Consider the following 25,969-nt stretch of genomic DNA (forward strand, 5'->3'; position numbering starts at 1 on the left):
ACCCTGATAGGGGACGGTCAGAATTCTTTCTTTTGTTTCCTGAATTCTTTTAACATGATTTGAATGGGTGCAGCTGCCCTTCATCTACTGTCTGGCTCATCGGAGGGTCTCCTCCCACGTGGACATATGTCCTCATAGGGTAGTACTCATGGGCAAAGTGGAGTAGCACTGAACAGTTCTGTATTAAGGACAGATTGATTTCAGATTGAAGTGCATTGCCAGTGCCCTACCTTTGCATTAGCTAGCAGGAACTCTTCATCAAATGAACATGGGCATATTTCCCCACCATATCCTTAACTTTTTTTTGTAGCAGCTGCTGGCATTGTCCCATACAGCAGTCCTGATCAGTATTGGGGACTGTGAAGTGTGGGCAAGATGTTGAGAGGGTCCCTGCAGCATATGGCTTAGAGGAGAAGGAATTACCATTTGGTTCTTCATCTTAGTTTCCACTTGTTGGATGTTGTCTGTTTCCTGTGGCTCATAGTTCGGTATGTTACAAAGGAACTGGTTGACTTCATTGTAGCCAGTGCGATAGGTGGAATAGGATGATTTTGCTTTCTGCAGGGTCTGAGATCTGCAAGGGGGATATGAGATGCAATACTTCCTAAGCTATTGCAGTTTCTGCAAATGTCTCTCGCCCCACACTCCCAAAGACATAAACTTGGGTCTGAGTTTTTCCTCTGCTGCAGGATCCTACATAGTAGTTCCTAGGAAGTCTTTTCTTCAGTCCATGTTAAAACATGGCGTGGTTTTATACTCCTTCTACTTGCAGGTCTAAACAATGGTACATCCTAGGTCAGGGAGGAGGGTTGTGAAAGTCATCTCTGCTGTGTCTAACAAAGCACTCCATACAGCACCCATCTCTTCCAAGCCTGTAAAGGACTCCAAGCACCAGTAGTTTGTCAAACCACACTATGGTTAACCTTGAGGATGCAGTGGAATCCACGATGACAGTGGAATATAATTATCAATGGGCATGGCAGCGTACAATGTGCCAGCCCAAAAAGTGTCTGTGCCCTGAGACATCCAAAGATGTGCATGCAATACAACATAAAACCGGCCAAGTCAAAGCAAGGAGAGTGGGGCTGGCATCAACAGTGCCACTGCCTAGTTGAGTATTAAGGGGATGACTGGGTGGTGAAGAGGAAGGGTACGTGGCAAGTAAGTGCTTGGAGGTTATGTCAGGCATCTGGCACAGTGTGAAGGCAGATGGAAAGTGGAGAGTGGGTGAAAGAGGAAAAGAGTGCAAGTGGAGTGTAGGTAGAGGAGGTAGGAGGCGAGTAAGGACAAATGAGTGCAAAGCCCTGAAGGTGCTAGATCTTGCTGTGGAAAGGAAATGAAGGCTGGTGAAGGGGGAAGACCCAATCAGAGGCAGGAGAGGAGGCTGTGTTGGAAGGGAATTCAGTCACCTTTTCTTCAGCCCTTGTGGGCAAATTGGTCACCCTTGTAACAACTCCAGTCTCCATTACAAAAGCACTTAGTGCCAAAGGTCACCCAGATCTGCCCAGCCAATACATGATGAAGAACCATTCATTTCTCCTTCCCTAGACCTTTAATGCTAAACTCCCATCAGCTCTGTATACACCCATGTTGCTCAACAGGGATCATACTGCAATTCCTCCAGATTTGATTCCATTCATGTCAGTAGTGTTCTGTTGTAAAAACCCATGTGCTAGGAGATGAGGGATGCTCTCTCCTAGCCTGTATCTCCAGTGCTCAACCAACAGCCCACCCTGGAGCCTCACCTGTGGTCAATTTGCTTGCTGAGGTTGTTGAAACGCTGGTTGAGTTTGTGGAGTTCAGCTTCCTGGCGTTCGGTGTTGGGGCAGTGCTCCTGAAAGCGGCTGGCCATGGCACTGGAGCACATCTTTGTTTTTTGCAAGTTCTGCTCTGCCTCATTAAGCAGAGACCTCTTGGACTGCAGCTCCACGCCCATGGCCTGGGATGGGAGTAGGAGAACGATAGGGCTGTTAAACCGACGTTAGGCTTTCACCAAGTATCTCTCTGCCATAACTTGCCTATGGGTCTAGTTTTAAAGAAAGACATTCACTGGGCATTTCTGTGCATAACAGCTGGCTCCTCTAACCCTATCACCCTGAATTCTTTGCCACCCGAAGTAATTGCATCCCGACTATGACTCATAGGGTGAGGGAAAGGGTAAATATTCCTTCAGCTGCAAGGCATGTGGCTAAACCAGTTCAGAAAGGTTTGGCTCAGTGGAAGACTTCAGCAGTACGCAGGATCCTTCTTCTGATCTACGTGATGCACTGTTGCCCAGCCTATGAAGACCATGGATACAAAGCAAGAAGACCGCTCAGCCTGCTTCCAGTGAAATGGGTGTGGTGCTCTGCCTCATAGCGCCCTTCTGTGCCATCAGCACCCGACATTGGCAGTGCGAGGATGTTACATGATGGCCAGGCTTGTGTTAATGCTACAGAGGCTGTTGGGGTCCCTGGCTGTGAAAGGGCGGCACTAAGGCACCAGGCCTGGGGATTCTAGAGAAAGGCTAAGAGCCACCCGGGAGATTTGTTGGGGGAGAAAACCACCTCTCTCTCACCCTGACTCCCTGCTGTTCTTCATTATTTAAGGTAACAGTGTTTGTTTGTGAAAAGTGCTGAAGATTTAAGTCCTTTATCCCCATCACTGCAGTAACTCAAGAGGCAGTTGCAAAAGCTTTGGTTTCTTTGCCTTCCCTCTGTTCCTGAGAGACAGTCTCTAGAGGCTAATGTCCGGCACTGACCCATTGAGTTCTTGGCCTTTCTATCAAGCTTATCCACAAGGATCTGATTGTGATAAGTGACTTTTCTGACAGATACCCATTGATGAGGACCTAGAGGCCACCACTCAGATACATAGTCCCTGAGCCATTCTGTCATCCCAATTCCAGTTGTAGCCCTATACTGCCTGCCAACCACTAGAATTTTGGTTTGGTGAGTTAGGGGCCCTCATTTAAGGGAGGTGTCTTGGTGGCAATGAGTCAGGGACCAGCCCCTAGCATGAGCACCTTGTGCTGAGAATTCCTAGTGCTGCTCCGGACAGAGTCCACCCCGTCAAGCAACCTCCTGTCTCAGGACTGCAGACACCTTGATGAAAATGGAATGAGTATGAGGATCTTTGTGGAAGATCATCTCTGCTAACCAGCTGCAGTTTGGTTGGTTCCTGGAGCATACTTGGGCCAGGTTTTCTAGTAGATATCTGTTTATTAAATGCGTTGCTAGGTTAGAGAACTGGCTGAAGAAACCACTTACTAAGAGCTCCTCTTTCTTATGATCCAGAGCCCGCAAGTCCTCCGGCACAGTATCCTCTATAACCAGTTTGTTTTCATATGCAGACAGCAGGTCTCTGCCTTGCTGAAGGCTCTTCTCAAGGCAATTGGCCACATCAACCCTGTAAATGCAGGAAGAGCGTTACTACACACACACGCCATTGCTGAAAAGTCTAAATTAAGCTTGGCAGAAGCCATAACATACTTTTCCTGGGCAGCACTGAGCAGCTGTACCACGTGGTCGTACTTCTTGTTAGTGTCCTCTACCTTGTTCCGCACCAAGGTGGCACTGCCTGAGTTGGGCACTGTGTCAATGAAGGCCTCACACTCCTGGATTTTCCTGGCTTTCTCAGGCTCAATGCAGCGGACTTCATTGGAGATATTCTGCAGTGAGAAGAAAGTCCTTACAGCCACTGAACGGGCCTCTAGCAACCAGATGACAAATAAGGCAGCAGCTCCTGGCTGCCTGGGGCCAGCAGAGAGGTTTGCACTGAGGCAGGCCCCCTGTTCCAAGTATGGTGGGAGGATTTTGTGCCAGATGGTCTCAGCCTATTGGGACAAGGTGATGTTTCTTGAGGCCATTCAGGGACAAATAGCATGTTGCTACAGGATGGCATTTCTTTGTAACATCATGCCATTGTGACACAGGGCGAGAACTGCAAACTGTGTGTTAAGGGTTTTGGATCCGCACATCCGATATTCCCTTATCCATCCTGTTTTAATGTCCATGGCGGCATCCCCTCCATTCACCCTATCCCTCACACTAGTATTATGTCCTTACACTCATCTGTGCCTGAGGCCCTTAAAGAATAGCCCCTAGCTGTGTTATGACCACTTCATTTTACTGGGTGTCTTTCTGATACCATCGCGGTGGGAATAGAGATCTGAATTTCCTGCCAAGACAATGGCAGGGGTCTCGTCACTCACAGAGCAAGAACCTTTGGTTGGTTGGTATATTCAATGGATATGCCTGGGGTGTTAGTGGAAAAGGTGCAGCCATCTCATTCCATGCAAGCAGGGATGCTTTTTGGAGTTGGTGCTGAGTTCTGCACAAGAAGCAATTGTAACTAAGAATAGTGGTGTTTTTGTACCTTTCCCTTTTATTTCCTAATAGAAGGAAGAGGGGTTTTGTGGGGTTTAGGCCTGCAGCTGTGCATTGGCAGCCATGAGGTTGGTAGATGAATAAACAGACATTCAAATGACCTCTTTCTAGTCTCAGGGCGATTCCCTAGCTGGCTTTTCTGGTGCTGTTTCCTGTGCCAAGGTTGCTTTCATGGCTCTTGCTACAGTAATTGGCCTAGCAGGTGGACAAACCACCTCCCCTACTTTCTCCTCCATGACTCTTACCTTAAGGTTCTTTGCGCGCTCAGCACTGTCCTGCACTGCCCGGCTTTGCTCTAGTGGGGGGCGTAGATTTGCTGTTATTGCCTTCTCCTCCTTGTCTAGGTCGCTGTTCACTTTCTCCAGTCCTGCTAGCAGCTGGCGCACCTGGCTGGATGCAGCATCTAGATAAGCAGAGGGTGCTGGGTTAGATGCTAAGGAAGTAGGGCTAGACCTAGACACAGAGAGAGAGAGAGATGGGTGCAAACCAAATCCCAGCTCCCACAACCACAATCCTGCACCCAACCCCTGAACCCTGGGGCTATTAGAAATCTGTATTGTAGCCGACTGGCTCCAGTTCATTTCTTGATGCTGCTCCATGGGCTTCCACTCTGTGACCTTACAGCACTTAACAGGCCATTGTGGGTGGGCGCTCCACCACACCCAGCTGGGATTCATGATACAACTGAGGGACAGAGACTTAAGTGACCTGCCTGATTCCCTGTTCCAACAACTCAACCCCCTTCTTCCCCTCAGAGAAGAAAATAAGCTTAGTACTTGTGGTTGCTGCGGTAAAGAGAACAGAATTGCTGGGAGCTGTCAGGTGTCCCTGGAGCTGCAGCTAAGGAAGCAGCTGACTGCAGAGCCAACTATCTTCCTGCAGGAGGAAAAGGAGAAATCTCTTGCAGTTCCTTGCCAAGAACATACAGGGGCCCACATTACTCAAGAATGGAAGCCAGAACCCACTGCCACCAGTTCAAACTGAGCTACAAGGCTACCTCCTCCTCCCTTTATGCTTTGGTGTTCCTGAGCCTAAGATTCTGCAAAGGCTTTGTCAAAAGGATCCTGGCATGAAGACCCACCTCCCATGCTGTCAGCCTTCTGCCCTTCATAGCGTTGCTGCAGCACGTTCTTGCTGCTGGCTGTTTTCTGCTTCACGCTCTGATATTGACCGGCAATGCTACACAGGGAGACAGTGTGTGAACTGAGGTTAGAGCCTGTTCCTTCGCCCCTTTAAGTGCTGTATGCATCTAGTTGGATAGTAAAATGAGGACTGTCACCTATGTGCTGGTTAAGCTATTGCCCCTGCCCTAAGGGAGAGTATTTCACTGTCACCAAGGGGCTTTCTCCTAGTCCCAGGGGTGCATCTCCCTCTCTGGCACAAAACACAGGGTACTCGTAGTGTGACCGAACCCTTGAATGCAGCTGTCATTCAGCTGCACTCAGCCTTTAAGAATGAGCAAATGTGTCCTCTCCGGTCCCCCTGCAGAGGAAGCGGGCTGCCTCGAATTGCTCTCTGGCAACACAGCTGTGGTGGTGTTGGATGGGCAGAACCACTTCCTCCTCACCTGGAAGTAGTGTGGTTGCCATAAAGTGGAGACTCTGCGGCCTGTGAGGGAAATATAGAATAGTCCCTCTAACCCCTGCTGTGTCAACACAACTCCCGAATCTGCCCCACTGTTGTCTGTGTTCTTAGCACTAAGTGTGAACGCTCACAGACCGCGTCTCAGCTGAAGCTCCCAGTGTTTCATCAAGGAAGGTCAGCATCATTATCTCCATTTTCCACAGGAGGGGACAGAGAGCAGCCAGAGAGCAGCCTTGCCCACTAAGGAGCTATGTATATTTAACCGCTTCCTTCTGCATGTATCTCTTGGGACAGGAGGGGTTTGGGTTTTAGAAGAAGTAGGAAGACAAACTGCCTTGGCTCCTGGCCTGATAAAGTTGGACCGTCTCCGTGAAGCATGTTCCAGCCCCCTGGGTTCATTTCCACGTTTGAGGCCCTAGGGGGTAGTGTTGCTTGGGTTCAGAAAGCAGCCCTCGCAAGGCCCACCCCCAGCGTGTCTTAGGCTCAGCAGGAAGGAGAAGGTCCAGTCACGCTGCAGCTCACACTACAGTGAAAAGGGGCCTGGCAGCACGTACTTGTCAGTGAGAGCTAACGCTTCGGGGTCTGTGGGGGGAATCATGAAGCAGACCCCTGGGACGCTGATCTTGGTTCCTGAATTGTCCATTACATCCCAGAAGTCACCATTGTTCTTATTCAGGGTGTAGCGGGCTCCACGGGTAACCTGGCCCTAGGGCAGAAACCAGTCACAACTGCCAGTTAATAATCTAACACCACCCGGGTCTAGTACACACATACCTGGGACACAGGCCCTGGTGGGGCCCTGTCTGACCCTCATGGCTAATGCACAGCCATACAGCTTTTCCCAGGAAGGCATGTATTCCCACCTGCCCCACCAGTTTGGTAGCAGGGTTCTTAGAAAAATGCAGCTGTTGTTCCCTTTGTGGGGTGGTTCTGTCTCTCTGACTCACTTGCCTGCTTGCAATGTACATGCTCATGCACCTAGAGAGCTGCTAGGAACGTTCCCTACAAACAGCCACACCACTGCCATCCGTGCAATCTTCAGGGTGCCTCTGCACAGCAGAAGTGTGTTGAGCATCCTTCAACAAACTGAATGACCTCAGAGAGTGTCAGGTCCCTGCCCTTCCCTGGTTACTTCTCTGCTTGTTTGCAGGAGAAACCACCCTAGAGTTGAGCTGCTAATCTCACCCCGACGTGGGATGAGGTAGATGCAGACTGCGTATCTTCAAACGCTGTGTGGACCACTTAAGCCTTTTAGGGATACCCCCCCCCCTTAATCCTCCCAGTCCTGCTCCCTCCTGCTTGCAGCAATTTACAATGGCTGGTTAAGCCAAGGAACCTCCGATGAGGACGGGCTGGAGGAGGCACAATGCAAATAAGCTCCTTTGAACGTTAGCTAGTTGGAGCTGGCAGGCTCCATCTCTGCCTTTTGTATCGGAGCTGTTCGTTTCATTTCCTAGGTTGGAGGCTTGTGGCTACTCTCTGGGTGATCTCTCTCCCCGTTCTCGCCTGTCTGGGTTGCTTTGCTTCTGTCGTACTGTGAGCTAGCTCCTCCAGCACTGCTGTCATGTGGTGGCACTCAACCAGGAGCATGTGCAAAGGATCAGGGTTGAATTTACATTAGCAAAACGAGTGGCATAGGGAGACATGACATAGCCTAAGGGGAGCCAGAGAGGTGGTTGGGGGTTGAATTTAATCGGTCACAACGGTGCCTGCACCCTGTTATTATCCTGGACTAGGCTTCAACCATCAGGAAGCTGCACAGTTCTGAGTGTGACAGAAGCAGCCAACCTGGGAATGCTCCACAGGCTACAGGCCAAGGAGGCTGTAGCTTCAAGAGACTTCTTATACAATATAGTGTCTTATATGAACCCCCTAGAATCTCTGTTGTTTCTCCTACTAGCTAGCTGTGTCTGGGTGCTGTCACAAGTCACTGTTCTCCATGGCTGTCTCCCCTCTTTTTTCAAGGCAGTGTCAAGGCCTTGGTCAGAATAAGTTATATTTTAACACGTAGGCTCCAGGAAAACTTCCATTCTTAACCAGGTTCCCATCTAGTCCCCCATCCGTGGCGAGGCGTGGAAGTGGTGAGCCGTTTTCCCTGCAGCACCCCCGGTAACCCCAGGATACAGTTGTCAGAGGGAAGGTTTACCTTCTCGCCTTCATAGTCACACAGAGCCTCCACGGGGATGGGCTTGAGCGGGGTTTCCCGGCGGTACTTCAGAGGAAGCACCTGCTGGCTGTGTGTCTGCAGGGACTTCACCACTGCCTCGTACTTGTCCAAGGCCTTCTCTTGGTCCTAAGAGGAAATGAAAAGCTGTGACTAGGTGGGAGGTTTAAAAATGTGCCACTGCAACCTATGGACCACAAGCACCAGAGGGATTTGCAGGTGGTGTGTTGGCCATGGAAAGGAGACCTTTAGAGCCTGTATGTGCCATGGAGACAGCTGCTAGGATGGAATGAAATGCTCCGTCTGGCCCTGACTGGCAGAGCAGATTGTAAAGCCTGGGCATCATCTCATCTACTGTGGCCTTTATGAAAGAGCTTTTTGATAGTGAATATTCACAATGTAAAATGTCAAGAAATATTAATGCATTCTCAGCTGTGATTCCTTCCTCCAGCAGCAGAGGCTGAGAGGCCATTAGAGACCCTGATTCCTGCTGGCATTTCCTATTTCCACAGGCCAGAGGTGCTACAGGTACCCCCAGGATGGAGGATGTGAGCAAATTGAAGGGGAAAATGCACTTGTCTGCTCTTTCCTCCCTTTAACTGGTTTGTGCCATTGCCGTGTCAGATGTGGAAAGAGGAAGTGCTTGTGATGTCAGCAGTGGGAGAGGAGGGATAAATATGAACTTGTCCTTGCATAGGCATGCGCAGCACATTTCATTAGGGTGTGCACCCAGGGACTTTTCATGTTCTTTATCAGGGGTGTCAAACTCAATTCCACCGACGGGCCACATTTGAATTACCCGCCAGCAGAATTCTCGCCGCGTCCTAGTCTCCACTGCAAAATCTCACAGCGCCTTCTTTTTCAGTGGCAGCTCACTGTGTCTTGTTGTCCGCCGAAAAATCGCGCACCCTCCACTCTTTTGGTGGCAGCTCTACCCTCCAGCGAGATGGCGCCGTGGGCCACATCAGAAAGGTTCATGAGCCGGATATTTGACACCCCTAAATTAGGGTATGCCTGGGCACACCTGGCGCACCCCGTACGCATGCCTGTGTGTCTTTGTTATTTAGCATTCACTAGTAACACAAACATTAAGGGAATGTGTAATAAGTGAGATGACAGCCAGGTGCCCAGTGCTCTGGGATGTGGCCAGCCAGGGAGACATTGGAGAGCAGTACAAGTGCTGCCAGAACCAGAAAACTTCTCTAAGGACAGGTCCTTGACCAATGATCAGAAGAAGTTTCCTCGCTGGTCCAAGACCTTTCCCGCCCAAGATCACCCATCTTCAGCACCAAACCCCAACACCCGGGCCCAGCATTGAACCAAGGGCTGGAGGGTTGTGGGGGGCTGTCTGATTTGGGGACATGGAGAAGGAGGAAGGTGGCTGGCTGCCTGCACTGGGGTGAAGGCATGTCCGTTACTGCCGGTGTTTGCTCTGGCCTGGGAGCAGTCCCTCTGGGCTGGCTGGCCTTTCCCTGAAGGGGTGGCTCTGTGGACTGACTCTTCCCTTGTGGGTGGTTCAGCTGAGTCCTGTGACAGTCTAATGATGCTCTCAACCCGAGCAAGTACTAGTGTGATGGGAGAAACATGACACTCCAGCCTGGTGATCCCTCTTCTCAGCGTGAAAGTTGTAATGGCAGGCCCAAGGGGAAGAGAGGGTGTGGCCGGCACAGCAGACCGAACAGGTGAATGCAGGGGGATAGAAGAGTCTGGGCCCCAGCACCTGCCCTGGGCAGAGACTGGGCAGCCCCCTGGCGCGTCTGCAGAGTTCAAGGCAACACCTGCTCTGATGCCATTACCGATGCCGATGTCATGCTCTTCCATTAGCGTGCTGCTACTCACGTCCAGCTCCCTGAGAAGAGACTCGATCTGGTATCTGTCCTTGAAGTCAGGGGTGTATTTCTGGTCCAGGTCTGTGTCCACCTTCTTCAGCAGCTCCTGAGCATCCTTAGCATCCTTCTGAAACTGCAGAAAGGCCAAGCAATGCTCGTGTTTAAAAGAGAGTTTGGCAGCTGGCAAAGAGATCAGTACAGGTGGGTGCTGTGTCCTGGGTGAGCGGGGGGGGGGGGGGCCTGGCCTGCGAGGCGGGACCAGTGCAGAATGAGCCTCAGGACAGCAGGGTGCTTGGGGGTGGGGTGGTTCCTATGCAGCCCTCTCCCTCCCCAGCCCTGCCTGCCTCTGCTCTGCTCAGTGCTTGGTGGCGGCGGTTGAGAATCTGGCCCTGTCTTTTTCCATTTCCCCTGGTCTCATTTAAGGATGCCAGTGCTGGGCTGATGCCCTCTGGCGCTAGGCTGGAGAACTCTTGCAGAAAGTGTCCCCAGTGCCCCTGTGGAAACTGAGCAGGAGAAGTAGCTCAGCTCTCTTCTGGCTCAGCTCGGCTCCCCTGCTGCAGTAGGTTCCAGGCGCCAAGTGCCGCCACTGCCCTTGCAAACGATCTTTTGCCTGTGACCACAGCACAGACCAGGAGAGGCTCAGCTTTGTGTCTTCCCTCTCCCCGCAGGCTGCTGCCAGTGAGGGGGAGGGGAGGCTGCTGAGCTGCCCCAGCAACGTATCCCGAACACAACCCATCCTGTCAGGCAGTTTGTTCTGTAAACGTTAACGGGGCTGCCTGGAAGGGAACTGCGTGGGCTGGGTGCTGGGGGGTTATTTTTCCCAGTGAAATGAAAATGCTCCAGGGAGCTTGTGGGGGAACAATCTCACCCAACCTGATTCTCTCACTCAGGGCAGAGCCTGCCTTGCTGTCAAACGTAATTTATCAAGCTGGCGAATGACTGCAGAGGTGGATCTAACAGACACATCCCCCTGCCCACTCCCCACCCCAGGGGGAAGACACACCAGCATCCCTCCTGTGTGGATCATACAGCACGGATCGGATCGTTCCTCCAGGTGTTAGCACACCTACTCCCCTGCTCTCGCTTGGCCAGTCCCCCTGCTCAGAGCATCTGTATGGCTCCGCCAGGCCGTTCTCTGGCAGGGAAGCAGTGAGGGCCTGAGTCAGCCCCTGCCCTGTCTCTCTGGAAGCAGATCCCAGTGGGATTCCTCCAGCACTGACCTGCCCCACCCTAGGGAGGTGAGGGTTGGCTTGATTGCTGAGAGGCAGGACAGCCGAGGACTCACCAGGAGCTGTCAGTGGCCAGCCCCAAACCTGCATGGCAGTGATCACGCGGCGTGGGGAAGGTGCTGCAATGTACCTGTCTGAGAGAGACCCTTAGGAACTGATACCATCGCCCCCCATTTCCCATCTGCACTTGCTCTGGCCCCTTCCTCCCTCAGCTGCTTCTCATCTCAGTGCCCTTCGGAAATGTGTTCCTCCCCCATCCCAGTTAAGCCAGGAGCTCCTGGTCACAAGGGCGTGGAGCGCTTTGCGGCCTGACCTGGCCCCTGTGTGGAAAAGGGAAGGCGGTCAAAGGGGAAGGGGCTGGGGGGGTCCATGCTTGCAGATTTCATAGCAGAAGCGCTGCTCTCTGGAAGTCTTACTACGGGGTTATTGTACTTGTCTGGCCACCAGCACTAGAGTGTCTGAGTGCCTCACAGTCACCAGTATATTTATCCTTTTGAGGCAGGGAGGTAGTTCCCCTTAGTACTGGAGGGGTACTGAGGCCAGATCCTCACAGGCGATGTTGGTTTCAATGACAGTTAGGAACTTAAATACCTTTCAGGATGTGGGCCTATGTGACTTGTCCAAGGTCACACAGGAAGCCTCTGGCAGGCAGGAATTAAACCCAGCTTGCCTTGCCCAAGGCCCACTCCTGAACCACAAAACCAACCTTCTCCTCAGGAGTGGATTCTCTACCTCTTGATGTCTCCAGATCAAGGCTGAGGGCCTCTCTGGCTGATGTGCTTTAATCAAACACACGTTACGAGGCTCAGTATGGGGTAACGGGGTGAAGTTCTCTGGCCTGTGCTATGCAGTCAGACTGGATGATCACAACAATCCCTTTGGGCCTTGAAATCTGTGAAATTCTGAGTCTAGCATCCCAGCTTTTAGTGTTGGCAGATAGACACTGGAGCACAGGGTGCCTGTTCCCAACATTAGGAGATCACTCAGAACACAGCCCCTGCTTTCCCAGGGCCTTCCTAGCCCAGGGAGCCTTCCTAGCCCAAGAGGCCTGGTACCTGGTGATAGTCCTCCATGAATTTCAGATGGCTCTCCTCACAGATCAGTAAGTTGAGATACTCCTTCCAGTCAGCATGGACGGCCTCCATGTGAGCCTACGACACAACAGCTACATCAGAACTAGGGGCACAGGAGCAGTGGGGATGTTACGGAGGCTGGTGGACTGCCTCAGTGTCTTTATATCAGCTCAGGAGAAGAATCCCAGGGAGGCATTTACTCGGTGACACAATCGTGAATGGGGTTTGAGCCCAATAATAGTAGCAGTGGGTAGCAGAAGCAGCATATTAGCCAGTTTTCCTCTGGGAACTGAAGGTTTGGAAGCAACTCACCGGATGGCTATTGGGCCAAACTCTTGGCGTAAATGCCACCAGAGTCAATGGAGTTACCCAGGAATGAACCTGACCCAACATGCTTGCTACCCAAGGGGAAGTGCCACCTTCCATCCCCACTGAACGAATCCCCATGGGCAGCCTACAGCCAGAGCCGGAAATCTCCATGTCAGCAGAGTGGGCCAGAACCTGGGATGCATTTTGGGGGACAATTGTGAAAAAAATGTGTCCTGTTTTCCAGCAAATGTTGATTTTTTTTCTTTGTTTTTTTTACCAGGTCTGCTTGTCGGGGCAGGAGCAAGATAACAGGCTGGCAGAGGTGAGATGGAATAGTTGGATCTCCGTTTGTCACTGTACCCAGTTTATACACTTGGAGGAGATGGGAGCCTTTGTGTTGGCATTTGGTAGCTCAGGAAGAAAGCTGAGGAGCCATTATAGGCTGAGTGCCGATATAGGACAAAGCGCACGGGAGTTATCTCAGCGGAGTGTCACCTCACGGTGCTGGGGTCAGGGTCAAGCAGGAGTTTCCTGGATGGTGTTTGCTCTAGGGTATAGGGGGGAAAGAAATACACGGTAGCATTCTCTGGGGGACTCACCTCAATGGGGTTCTTCCCAGGGTGGTTTTGGGCCAGGAGCTGGTCTCCATCCTCGTGAAGTTTGTTGACAGCCTCCTCTTTCTCTTCTAGGTTGCGATTGATGAAGTTCTAGACAGAGATAGGGAGGGTGTCAGGCTCAGAAGGGAATGCGCGGAGGTGGCCTCTTGCTAATAGATGGGAGAACAGGAGCCCAGGCAACAACAGGGGAAGGGCCCCTTGCTTACACCCTAGATTTTACCTACCTTAAAATGAAGGTGCATTCAAAACAGAGACTCCCTTAAGGCCAGGCAGCCCCAACCCAGCCCTGCTGCACCTTCACTTCCTCCTTTCCTTATAGCTGCTTGTAAAGTCTCTGGGCTGGATTCTCTCCATGCTACCACAAGACAGATAATTTCATTCTCCTTTTTCGCTTTAGGGCCTGGGTCTGTTTGTACATGTGATAACATCAGTACCCAGCTCTTTTACATAGCACTTTTCATCAGCAGATCTCAAAAGGAGGTCAGTGCCATTGTCCCCATTTTACAGAGGGGGAAACTGAGGTACAGCGCAGGGATGTGAAGTCACCCCGCTGGCCAGTGACAAAGCTAGTATTAGAACCCAGCTCTCCCGAGCCCCTGTGCAGTGTTCTCTCTCCCTTAGGCAACACTGCCTCTGCCTATTGGGGTAAAGCACACAGCCTATAATGCTGGTAGAAGACAGCTGGAGAGGTAGGCAGGCTTTGTGTGTGGAGGAGAGCAGGGGCAGGGGAAGGAAGGGGTATACCCAGACCTCGTACTGGCGACGCCGGCTGGGGTAGTCCAGGTTGCGGTCACTCCAGTCGTAATGCATTCGGTCCTTTGCCTGCTGGTCCAGCCAGTAGAGCTTGTTTGTGCAGCGTTGCATGTAATCCTGAAGGGAGTTCAAATCCTGCTGGCGCTGCTGGGATCCCGACTGTCAAAGGAGAGATTACCGAGGGTCAAAGCTTGCCTCCATTCATGGAGCTGGGGGAGCAGCCCAAGGAGGCTGCCTGCTGAGAAGCATTTACGATTTTTCCTCAAGGTGGATTTGGGAGGGTTCTGCACTCCCACCCCACCATCAACGAGCGTCTCTGGGCAGCGCCTCTCCCTGCTAAACTTCCTTCACACGCACACAGGCCCTCACACCCTTGCCCCAGCTCTCTGCTGCTTATCCACCAATGTCAGGTCTTCTCAGGGCTGAAGGAGGTTCTTACCAGCAGCTTCTGGTATTTCACCTGGAGGCTGCTCATATATTCCTGAAAACAAAGGAGAGAAAAGCCGAGCGTTAAAAGCAGAGAAGGGCCCAAGAGCACAGTGGGAGCGACTCAAAGTATGTAGGGCAAAGGGGGCTGGATCTAGGAGGGAGCAGGTCAGGGGGCTGCCATTGTAAAGTTAGGGTCCATGTGTGAAATTCAGCTCTGGATACAGGTGTGGCTTTAGGACACCCTGCAACTGGGGGCGTTTGGATACAGAGTTTGTTTCATCTCACTGCAAGCAGCTTTGGGTGTGGCTCTTCCCGCATTACTGGACACCTGTCCTTCCCCCAGTGTATGTCTCCCCCAGCCTGGCCTTGCAGTCTCATTCTTTGTTAGTCTAAAAGCCCGTGCTGTGCTCTGTAATCCCCTGGTTGGGGTAGAAAGACAGGAGGCTGGTATGTGCTACAGAGAGACAACGGGTGTGTGAATCACCAGCGAGTGAGGCAGAGAGAGAAGAGCCCTACCTTGTCCCTTTCCTTGCTGATGTGGGGCCCAATGGCCATCACCTCGTTGTGGAAGATGTTGTGCTCTTCCACTTGACTGTTGACTAGTGGCAGATCAGTCCCAAAGCCTTGGCTGTTCAACATTTCCTGGTGCACAGAGAGATTAAGGTTAGTGACAGGAGTACCAGGAAACACCCTCCATCTCTGCTGCCAGCTGTCCGCCTGGCCGTCTCTGACAGGAGCTAAGGCAGAGAGACTCCCAGCTTGGGGTGCCCCCTTCTGCTTCCGTGCAGGGGGGAATGGGATGGGTTTGAGACGTCTCGTGGGATTCTCTGCTGCCTAAAGACCTGGAAAGATCCTTGGCTGAGGCATTCAGTTATGGATGGTTATGGAGCCGTTCCTCCTCTCTCATCCCACCGTGTCACATCAGAGCAAGGGGCACTCAGTGAAAGGAGAAGAACAGCACATCTAGCATGAGCTTCCTCTCATAGTGCAGGGGCAGCCTGTGGGCCTCGCGGCTGCCGCAGACCTTCAAGGTCAGATGTGAACATGGCCCGCTTGCAGCTATGCAAGGGTAACTCATTCCTGGGCTTCAGAGCTGGTGGCCTGTGCCAGGAAGGGCTCCTCCCCCACCCCACCCATTTACAGCATTGCACAATTGACAAGCTGTGTCTTAGAAGGTGCTGGGGGCTGCCAGCGGGTAGGCACCTTCAATAGAACAGTCTCCAGGCTCTGAGGGGGCAGCCCCAGATTGCACAGTGAAAAGCCTCTTTTCCAGAGGTTGAGATGGGCCTGTTGGGAGTTTGGCTATCAGCATCAGTGGGAGAAAAAGGAGCAGCCCAAGAATGCAAGGTGCTGGGGACGAGATGGGTGGCAGACCCCACCCGGGATGGGAATGCTAATAATCAGTGCTGGGCATTTCCCAAGTAGTGTACAAACCTCTGTCATTGCAAGGGCCACCTTCTCCCCTGCTAATGAGACCGTTCCCCTTTGGAGGCTGTGGAGCCGGAGCAACGGACAGAACTGCAAGGACAGCACAGCCTTCCCAATGCAAAGTGCTAATTAAACAAGCTGAATTGCACCCCCCAGGTCAGGCTGGCTTTGGGGATTTGCAATGTGTAGCTGACACGGCAGTTTGAATAGCACAGTGTGGAGAGACTAGTCGTCTCTTTTATTTTGGTGGATCTGGCTAATGAATACAGCAGGCATCGGAGGCCAGCCCTTGATGGGAGTGAAATTGTCCGTTCGTTCATAAGAACTGACCCAAAGTCCCGTGATTGTCTGAATAAAATGCAATTCCATCCCCAGTCACTGAACAGCCACGCAGGGTGGTTAGAAAGTGTCAGGGGCGGCTGCCACACACTGCTGCAGCATCCATTTGTGCAAGACCCTCAGCTGGTGTGACTGGACTTCAATGGATCTGTGCTGATTTACACCAGTTGAGGATCTGGTCCTTTGTTGTTCATGCTAGATGGATAGAGAAGTCTAGTGCATTGAAGAAAATGAGAAAGACCAAAGCTACAACAAGGCAATAATACCTAACTCTCGTACAGTGCTTTTCATCCGTAGATCTCAAAGCACTTGACAATGGAGGGCAGTGTCATTATCACCATTTTACAGATGGGGAAAGTGAGGCATAGAGTTATGAAGAACCTTGCCTAAGGTCAGCCAGCAGGGCAGTGACAGAGGTGAGTGTAGGACCAGGTCTCCTGAATCCCAATCAAGTGCTTTATCCACTAGGCTGCATTGCCTCTGAAGGAGGCCTGGGAAATTTTTGGTCCAATTTCAGGCATCGGTAGATGGCCACCAGCATCACAACTTAAGCAGTCAGGGTAAAGTGCTATCAGCCTTGATTAGCAATGGGGCAACTTACCCAGGTTTCAAGCAGGTACAAGCTATGCTGGTGAAATGGTGGTTTACCATAGGAAGCTCCATTACAGCTTCCCCCAATGGCTGGCCACTGATGGCTGTTACCAGAGCAGATCCCCAGCATAGCTAAAGTCTCTGTTAAGACAGCTACCCGCCCATCCTGTGGTCCTTTTTATCCCATTCTAAAACCATTGGTGTCCTTGATTCCACTCTGATATTCCAAGCCACCCGCATCTGCCCCATTCTGCAGTGCTGTATGCGCTATGCACTGTTAAGCTGCCTTGATGGTTTTAGTGAGAGCTCCTTGGTGTGTTCTTCCATGGGAAAAGGATTCCAGCACTTATATGACAAACTTTTGGCGCAAGCTCCGGTCTCCAAAGCTGCCCTGAAGGTCGCTGCAGGAAGGCACAGGTGTCGCAGGGGCATCTGCTGGGATCACTGTACCTGCTTCTCCTCTATCACCTTGGACCAGTTGACCTGCGGCTCGACCTCTTGCGGAGTGAAGTTGTAGATCTGGTCGTGTTTTGCACGCAGGTTTGCCACACGCTCCTTCAGCTGTCGGATGCTGAAGAAAGGGGGAAGACAAGCAATGTAAGGGCATCAAGGATGTGGTAGGTGGGCTGGTTTAGCTCAGTCCCTGGGCTGGCACAGAGCTGGCAGCATCAGCTGAGGGTAAGTGCCCCCTCCTCCCCCAAATCCCCTGGCATCTTGGGAGAAGGGTTCGTGGTCAGACTGCTCTGCCATGAGACCTTTACTGACCGCTCAGGAACGTGATTTTGCATCTTACCAGAGAGTCAGCATCTGCCGCAGCACAGTGCTGAGTCACTAGGTACAGAACTGACCCAGAGGGAAGAGCAGCACTAGCCCCCTTTTTTTTTTTTTACCTTGTGTGGCCTCCCATCTGAGTGCTGTCCAAGGCTGATGCTGCTTAGCTTGAGAGTCCCATCTGAGGTGACATAACTAAAGGCACACAAACCCCCATCCTGCATAAGGCTCTGCTGTATCTGCACTATAATTAGAGCTGTGTGACTAACTGATTTTTCAGCTCGGTGGCTGAACTAGGAAAAAAAAATCGTTTTGGGTTGGCTAGGAACAAACGTTTTCCAAAATTTTCAGCAAACTGAATGTTTTCAAACAAAACATTTTGTTCAACCCTAAATGAAACGTTTCATTTTCTTTTCAGGTTTTTTAACCTTTTTTAAAAAAAAAATAAATAAAATTACAGTAAAATTCAAAATGAAATAGATTTTGAATTGAAAAATCAAAATGTTTCATTTTTAAAATGTCAAAACAAACTATTTCAATTCTTTTCAGATTTTTTTTTACCTGAAATAATTAGCTAAATTCTACCACATTCATGAAATGTTTCCATTGACCTGAATCTGCATTTTTGGACCCAAAAAATTTTTCAGATGAAAAACGTTGCCCCGCTCTAGCTATAACACACATCTTATAAGGAGTTATAGAAATGCCTACTGACTCTAAGAAGGGTTTGACAAGTGCCTCTCTGTAGTGGGGTCTGGCTATCCAAGCAACATGCATACAGTTAAGGATCCACAGGATAAAGTTTCTCCCCACTGGACTCACTCTTCCGTGATCATGTCACCCTGTGGGTGTTTCATGTGCCTGGCAACTGCTGCATCCCCATCCAAGACGTAGAGGAGTTTATCCGACTCGGTCAGTTTACTTGCTGTGTGGTCCTTGTATTGAGCAGGTTGGCCGGCCTTGATCTTGTGTAAGTCCTGTGGATGCAACAAGAAAAAGACAATGAAATGGCAGAAACAGTTGAAATGGACAGCACCTGAATGATTGGAAAAAAAATACAGTATAAACCTGCCTAACTCATGGAGTTATTAAATAAGGTCTGGTCGTACAGGCTGTGTTATGGGGTGCAGTATGTAAGGAGGAGGGGAACCTGTGACCAGGACGTTAACCTCCACACAATGCCCTCCTTCTCATCCACAGATGCTCAGGGGTGGGACTATAGGCTGCCTGCTTGGGAGGCCAGGGATAGAACACCTCTGGGCAGCTGGAACACTGTGGCTGGGTTCATCAGATGGAGCTGAACCCCAAGCTGGAGTTGTCTATTTCCTTTTCCACTCCTGACCATGTATTTTGCTTTCTCATGATCACAGACTATGGTGGACTGTGACTAGATCTCCTTCTGATGAATTGTCTCACTAGTTGATAAGGAAATACCAGGAAGCCTTGTAATCTAGTCCACTCCACAGCAGGCCTCCTTTGAGAACCGTTATCCAAGTCCCAAGTAATTAGGATCTGAGGGTTTAACCTCCTCCCTTCATGAGACTCCATTTCCCCGTCTTTACGTCCCTCTCATCTAGCCACGCACACTGGTGTTAGAAGGCCAGTCCTGTAACATATTCCCCAGGATAGATCTTAAAAGCAGCCAGGCATCCTATCACATAAGCAGCTCTGCTCTTGCTGAATACGTGGGACACTGTCCAATAGGGTAGGCCTCAAATTTATGATATGTAATCTAATTTTTAATAAAATCAAATAGGACTAGAAATATATTTAGGACTATTAGTTTAAATGAAAATGTTGGGGGTTTTCGGGGGGAGAGGGGAACTAAGGGGTTAAACCTTCCTCTTCAGTCTAGGGAATCTCCCGCCCATCAGCATTGTGATGGTTGATAAGAACTGGGAAATGAAACTGACTGTAAATGGAAAGTGAAACTGACCAGCTTAATTTCAGGATCCCATGGGAGTGAAATTCTAATGGAAACCAAACTGCATGGAACAGCCTGAAGGCAGCAACATTCTGAAAACCTTTTCAGCGTTAGTGACCTAAGGTGTTCTCAGTCACACAAGCGGGGGAGGCAGCAGGTGCACGTGAGGGGAAGATGGATGCAAAGCGGATCCTCCAGGAGAAGGACTGGGTTGCAGGCTTGGTGTGGACCAGCAAGCAAAGGGCTAAATGCAAGGGAAGGAAAGCTCCCTCACTAAGGTAACTGCAGTTGAGGTCAGGATGGGTAGGAGGATGGGTGTGAATGCAGGGAGAAGTGGGTAGATGTGCATGGAGGGAGAAGGTGCGGTGGAAGAGGTGCATGCATGGGCTGGATGTATAGGTATGGCGTGCTTATAAGAGGTGAGCAATGCATGGGTACATAAAGAGAGGCCGTATAGGGCCGGGACGTTTGTAGGGGGCAATGCATATAGGGAGAGTGGGCAGTGTACAGGGAATAGGTGCATACAGAGGAATGGGGGTGCATGGGAAGGAGGGTGGCCAAGTGCGGTGGGGTTCTAGCACAGGGGCAGCTGTTACTCACACTCTGCATTCGGGAGTCGGCTTCTACGATGTTCTTTTCCACTTGGTCAGCATTTTTCTGCAGCTGCTCAATGAGCTCTGACAGCTCCTTGCTGGAGATGCTGTGGGGAGAGGAGAGCAGAGGAACTGTTGCTGGTGACCATGGGGGAGACCCACGTGCTGAACTGCTGCCAGACTCCTGAGTCCCTGGAAGTGCCCCGCCCTGGTGATGGTGAGCCAGCCCTGCTCTCTGCGTACAAAGGCCCTGACCCCATCCGAGGGGCGGGAGAGGATGCCGCTAAGCTCAGCTTGCCTGCCAGGTGCTGCAGCTGCACATGACTCACTGGTGCCTTTCTAACAGCTTCCAGAATGCTCGGCTGTCCTGCCAGGAGGGGCCTGCGGAGGGGCCAGATAGATATTTCGCATGCAGCGGGATGGGAACACCTTGCCCTTCCCCACTACAGCCAGGCCAAGCCCTGCCTCAGGAACGAGGGGCATGACCTCAGGCACTGGCAAGGGGGAATGGGACAGCTCCATAGTGGGGAAAAGGGACTCTAGGTGGGGCTCAATGACTGATCATTGTGTGCGCACCCCATCTCTTGGTGCAGGGAGGATCCACCCCATGGGGATGAAGGCAAGCCTGCTTGGTTATTGAGGCTGCTGGACGCCTCCGTCAGTCCCCCAGGCTTTCTAGCTCCCAAATACAGCCTGTGATGAACAGTCACCACCAGCCAGGGTGTCCCTTACATTCTGGCCCACACTGCAGTCAGAGGTGGGCTGCTGGCTGCATGATGGCCCCCGTCAAGCCAGCACCTGCTCCATGCAGCGCAGATATGGGAGCATCACCTCCTTGCTCCAGCCTCGCAGATACTGGCAGCTGCTGTATACAAAGCTGCTCCATGCGTTCAGCAGAGATTAGGTGGCAGCTAACCCCAGGTGGTGCAGGTCATCCCCCATCAATAGCAACAAGTGAGAGGGAGTGATCCTGGCCATTCAGATCCTGGCCCTGAAACCACCATTTGAGGTCGGGGAGCAGGGATTCTCCCATGTTTGCTGGGCAAGGGGCAAAGGACTACAATTAATTTTGATGGGGAGGGGTGGGGAGTGGGACAGAGCGTGGCTGAATATCTGCTGCAGAACCAGCTGACAAGCGCCATGGCCAGGAAAGAGAATGCAGCAGAGCAGGACGGGCACACGCACACTTACAGCTGGCTGTGTGAGCACACACCTGAGGCCACAGCCTCCTGTAGCTACACCACTGCCTTCCCACTGGAGTCAAGGGGAGGCGCTGGTGTAGCTCGAAGTCAAAGCTGAGCTGTGCTTGTTAATCAGGAGCCCTCCCGAACCCTGAAGGCAAGATGTATATGGATGGGCCATGTGGGTAGTCAGGGGGCTCCAGATCTGCAGGAGTGAGCAGGTCAGAGCCTCAGCTGCAGTGTGCTGGCATGGCTCCATTAACCATCCAGCGTACATCAGCTGAGGATCTGACCCCTTGTGTGAACTGAAGGATTCCCTCCAGCTGGTGGCTGGTCACTACAGCTGGCTTAACCCCCCACCGTAGTCCCTGAGCAGCTGGCCTGCAAGTCATCACAAGTGAGGTTCCCACCTGGACGCTGCTGGGCACAGGCAGCCCTTTGCCAGGTGAGCTGAAAGGGAGCTCCTGCTCCTGCTCCAGCTGGGCCAGTGAGAGCCCTGCTCAGTGAGTCTCTCCTGGAAGTTGCCCGCCCCTGGGCACATCTCACACCCCAGCCCTGGGAGTCTTGTGCTTGAGACTGTTTGAGAGGCACGTCTGGAACGTGATGCGATCCGTGGCCTGAAAGAGCTGTGAGGTGTCCAGAAGAGTCTCAAGTGCCTCAGGATCTATCAAATCCAGTAGCCACCATCTCGGTAAACACAAAGTCTCCTGGTGTGGTCAGACTCCATGAACAGCATTCTACGTTTCCACTGTTCATTTTAAATGCAATGTACGAGCTGCAGGACGCTGTTCTTGGCAGTCAGGGCTCCTCCTTCCGCAGTAATCCTGACTTCCCAGGTGAAGGGCATCCACTCTGTAAGGAAAGCGGCTTGCTATCTAAACCAAACGAAGGGGGATGGGCCCACCCAGCTCAGCTTTGTCCATGTGGATGGCTGCCCAAGGAGCACTCCTTGAGAGAAGGACAGTTTGTCCCTGCAGGGCAGCGCAGCTGGGAGTGCCTTACCCACAGAGGCGCTTGCTGACATCAGGGGCACAACCACATGAGTAAGACCAACGTGCCTGGGTACGAGTTGGTAGGATCAGGCCCCAGCTGACTTTGCACTTGTGATTTATAACTTGATGAGAGGCTCCAAATCCCAGTGCTTCGGCCAGGGGCCAGAGCTGCAATTCACAGGGATCCTGGTCATCTAGTTAAGGCTCCTGGTTTCTTGCTAGTGAACGCTCATCTTCCCCGCAGGGAGGGAGCTGGTTCATACACAGCTGTGGTTTCCATGCCACTCCGCAGCATTCTGCCACGGGAAGTGCCTGGCCCAGTAGGAAAGCTGCCATTCTGATTGGATAGCTTTCACCCTCGCTTTACACAGGTGTGGGTGGCTGCCCAATGTGCAGAGCAATGGTGGCTCAGGGCCCAGAGTCTCGTCTTGCTTTACAGTCCCTGGCGTGCAGCGGTGGAGTGAGAGGAGAGCGTGCCCCTTGCAATGCTCAGACACAAGGAGAGCCCTTCAGAATATTTATCATCTTGTTCCACTGAACTGCCTTGACTGCTGATGGAGCAAGTCTTAGAAAACCTATCAGGCCTCGTGAGCCCTACTGCAGGAGTCGGATGCCTTTAGCTGGTGGTGCACGAACCAGTAAGCTCCTAAGAGCAGCCATGTGACGATGGAACTGTGCACCTGCTGCAAGCTAGCATTTACGCCTCAATCTGTGCCTGGGTTGGGCTGGCTGGGCTTGCCTCCACTGCAAGGGAGACGCCGCATCTCCCTGATCCTGAGAGTGCCAGCGGCAGGTTTACCTTTTGACACAAGTTCCAACTTGCACCCCTAGCTGCAACAGCCTCTGGAAGAGTAACTCGGGCAGTGGAACGCCCTAGTCACACCCTCTGTGCCTGTGGAGGGTGGCATCAAGCTGGCTATACCGGCTCCGTACCTGCCAGGGAAATAGCTGTGGGTATTAGTGGGAGTGGGGAGGGGCAGACTTTTTGGCCGCTTTGCAGACATGCTGCATCAGCGTAGCCAGTGTGAAGTGAATTCAAGAGTGAATTTCCCCCCTCAGGGTATGGAAGAGTCAGTGATAGCTTAGGATAGCTACATCTTCTGTCCGTTTTATCAGTTTGCAGGTGCGAAATTGGCATTATCAGCTGCCCCTTATAATGGTGGCTGGGGAACCTTTGGTTTCTAAACTAAGCGCTCATTTCCTAGCAATGAGTAGGGCGATCCCCATCTGTCATTATTGCCTGGCTTACCGGAGGGTCCCCAGGTGCTTCACAAATTATGGACAGAAACCACCCTGCTCAGCCCTGACATGGCAACAGCAGCAACGCTGCACATCAGCGTCAGTCAGGAACATGGCATCCGGTTGGAGCTGGCAGGGTAATTGAGTGAGGCAGGGTGTAATTAGCTGAGTTGGCACATGGCCAAGACACCAGCTGTGGCGCTTCTACTCTTGAAAAAAATGCCAGGGGATGTTGAGTAATCACAGCCAGTTTTACAAGAACCAGCAATGTCCACTGGCCAGAATACAAGATTGGCAGCCAGGAAGTCCTGAGTTCAAGTCCTTGCTCTGAAATCAGTTTGTTTTGTGGCCTTAAGCAAGACACTTAAACTTCTTGGTGACAGATAGTTTCCCATCTATAAAATGGGAATAAAGGGTGGTGGTAGGATTAACCTCGGTGTGCTTGGAATATATTAATGGCTCATAATTACTATTGGTCAAGATCAGGGTTTCATATTTCCTCTAAAGGATGGCAGCCGGAGCAGCATAAAGTAACTGCGCAGCGTACCAGGACACTGGTCAGTGCCAGCTCAGATGGAAGAGCACCAGTCCCATAACCCCACTTCTTCCAGCACCTGCCTCAACTCAGTAACGTGCAATATGACAAGACCAGAGCCTCAGGCAAATACAGCCTGGGATATGATGAACCAGGAAGGTATCGTAGTGGAACATGGGCTAAGCCTCTCTTACTTCAGAACCAGAGTCTCATCAGTCCAAACTGTCCAAGGCACTAAGCTCAGATGTGTGATTGAGCAATGCCCATTTGCTCAAAGCTGAGGAGAGGATTTTAATGAGCTGTCTGATTCCACAGATCAGGTCCAAACTCTCACCAGACTTTGCACAGATATAGGGCCATGCCATGCCCTTCTTCTGCAGGCAGTCTCCCCAGAGCACCAATGGTTGGCCGACAGGAGGTGGTCTTGATGCTCTCTACAGCTGTGTGATTTCAGCTGCAACGAGATCAAACCTTGGTGCACAAGAGCGGCATGCATCTCAACTCTCAGTTCGTTCACCATGGGCCACCAAGGACATGAGCTCTGCCATCTTGGGATGTGGCCAGCCACCTAGCCAGGTGGATGTGGTGCCCTTTTCAAAAGAGCAGAAAAATTAACCCCACTTCCCATCCCCCATCAGGTTCCCCCCTGGAATCCTGTCCCAGGCAGCAGGATACTTGCAGCACAAGTCTACATTGCTTTGGGGAAAGTGCTTAAGGGTGAGGAGTGAGCCATGGGGAAAGGATGATGTTCATTTGCATCTCACTTAAGTGGTGTGCGGTTTTCCGCTGCAAGTGCAGGTTTGTTTGTGTGTATCCATCTAGCAGACTAGGGAAAACCCCTACTTCATATTGGTTTTAGAAGCAGTTTCTTCTAACCCGCCTACAGTATTGCCTTCATGTCCATGGAGCCCCCGCAGTGCAAGGAGTTGGTAAGATTAAGGGAGGATTATGAGGCTCCGTGTTCCTAGTGAACTAAAGCAACATGCAGTGCATACCCTCCCCAATATTTCTGCACGGCCCCGTTCAATTTGATGCACTGGGTGCTCAAAAGGTGATTAAAAATGTCGATCTACAGTCTCTTTCGTTGTATTTGACTCCTAGCAAAAATACCAGTGTGTCCTGTTTTAACGTACTAGGGCAAGAGGCTGGATTTTAAATGCCTCTATAGGACCAGTGTTAACAGCACTGCAACATTCCAGGAGTTAAAGATGGGCACTGGGAATCAGGACTCCTAGACCTGCCACTGAGTCTCTGAGAGACCTTAGGCATGTCACTTGGGCCAGATCCCCTGTTAGGGCTCCTTACTATGGTTACTCCATAGCAGTTCCAGTGGGCCTGATTCTCCACTTGCCTCTGTCAGTGAAAACCCAGAATAACTCCAGTGAAATCACGGGCATGATACTGATATAAAACCAGTACGAGAGAGTGAAGAATCAGCCCACTAGACTTTGCTGGGAGCTTCTGTGGAGCAAAGTTACTGTTCAATATGGGCAAGCAGATCAGAATCTGGTCCTATGTCTCTGTGGGCTCCAGCTGGGCAATGAGGCTAAAACATCTTCCCCACCACAGAGGGGCATTTCTGAGGGCTCATTAATTAATTATGGCTGTTAAAAATAATAATAATAATTAATAACTCCTAGTTCTTATAGATGGAGCACTTCTTATCTGTAGCTGTGCTTTGAGATGCTAGGAGAAAGAGAAGAGCTAATTATCATTTTATGATCTTGTAATTCTACGCTTTGAGCACAAAAGGCTTGTTAGAAGAGTTAGCATGCATGGTGATTTGGTTGAATGGTATATTGCACAGTCTTGCCTGCTGGATGTCTAGATTTTCTAACTAGTCCCAGTTATGGGTCTGACTAAGAGGTTTTAAGCAATGTCTCCACCGTCTCTTCCCCTGTCTGACTCCTCTCCCTGGCAGCAGCATGCTCTGTTCTTTCAGATCATTCAACTTGGGAAAGGGTTCTGAAAATCCCTCTGCAGTGACAAGGGAAGTGGCGAGTCTTATTGGCTGGCTGTGAC

At 51.3% G+C, this 25,969-nt stretch overlaps 1 protein-coding gene across 1 annotated transcript in view; it reads right to left on the reverse strand.

Moving 5' to 3' along the window:
* Positions 1–25,969, reverse strand: part of PPL (periplakin) — a 53,521-nt gene that overhangs the window by 11,054 nt on the left and 16,498 nt on the right. The window contains exons 2-18 of the mRNA XM_067551250.1: positions 20,008–20,107; positions 18,306–18,460; positions 17,163–17,283; positions 14,871–14,996; positions 14,365–14,406; positions 13,923–14,084; positions 13,155–13,262; positions 12,229–12,324; positions 9,955–10,077; positions 8,098–8,244; positions 6,506–6,657; positions 5,449–5,546; positions 4,613–4,770; positions 3,471–3,649; positions 3,249–3,387; positions 1,746–1,939; positions 424–574 (exon numbers count right to left, since the gene is read on the reverse strand). Coding sequence (XP_067407351.1) covers positions 424–574; positions 1,746–1,939; positions 3,249–3,387; positions 3,471–3,649; positions 4,613–4,770; positions 5,449–5,546; positions 6,506–6,657; positions 8,098–8,244; positions 9,955–10,077; positions 12,229–12,324; positions 13,155–13,262; positions 13,923–14,084; positions 14,365–14,406; positions 14,871–14,996; positions 17,163–17,283; positions 18,306–18,460; positions 20,008–20,107 — 2,251 coding nt within the window. The remainder of the gene's footprint in view (positions 1–423; positions 575–1,745; positions 1,940–3,248; positions 3,388–3,470; positions 3,650–4,612; positions 4,771–5,448; positions 5,547–6,505; positions 6,658–8,097; positions 8,245–9,954; positions 10,078–12,228; positions 12,325–13,154; positions 13,263–13,922; positions 14,085–14,364; positions 14,407–14,870; positions 14,997–17,162; positions 17,284–18,305; positions 18,461–20,007; positions 20,108–25,969) is intronic.

This window comes from Emydura macquarii, unplaced genomic scaffold (genome assembly GCF_026122565.2).
Source record: "Emydura macquarii macquarii isolate MOO-44397 ecotype Brisbane River unplaced genomic scaffold, CSIRO-AGI_Emac_v2 contig_1348, whole genome shotgun sequence".
NCBI lineage: Eukaryota > Metazoa > Chordata > Testudines > Chelidae > Emydura > Emydura macquarii.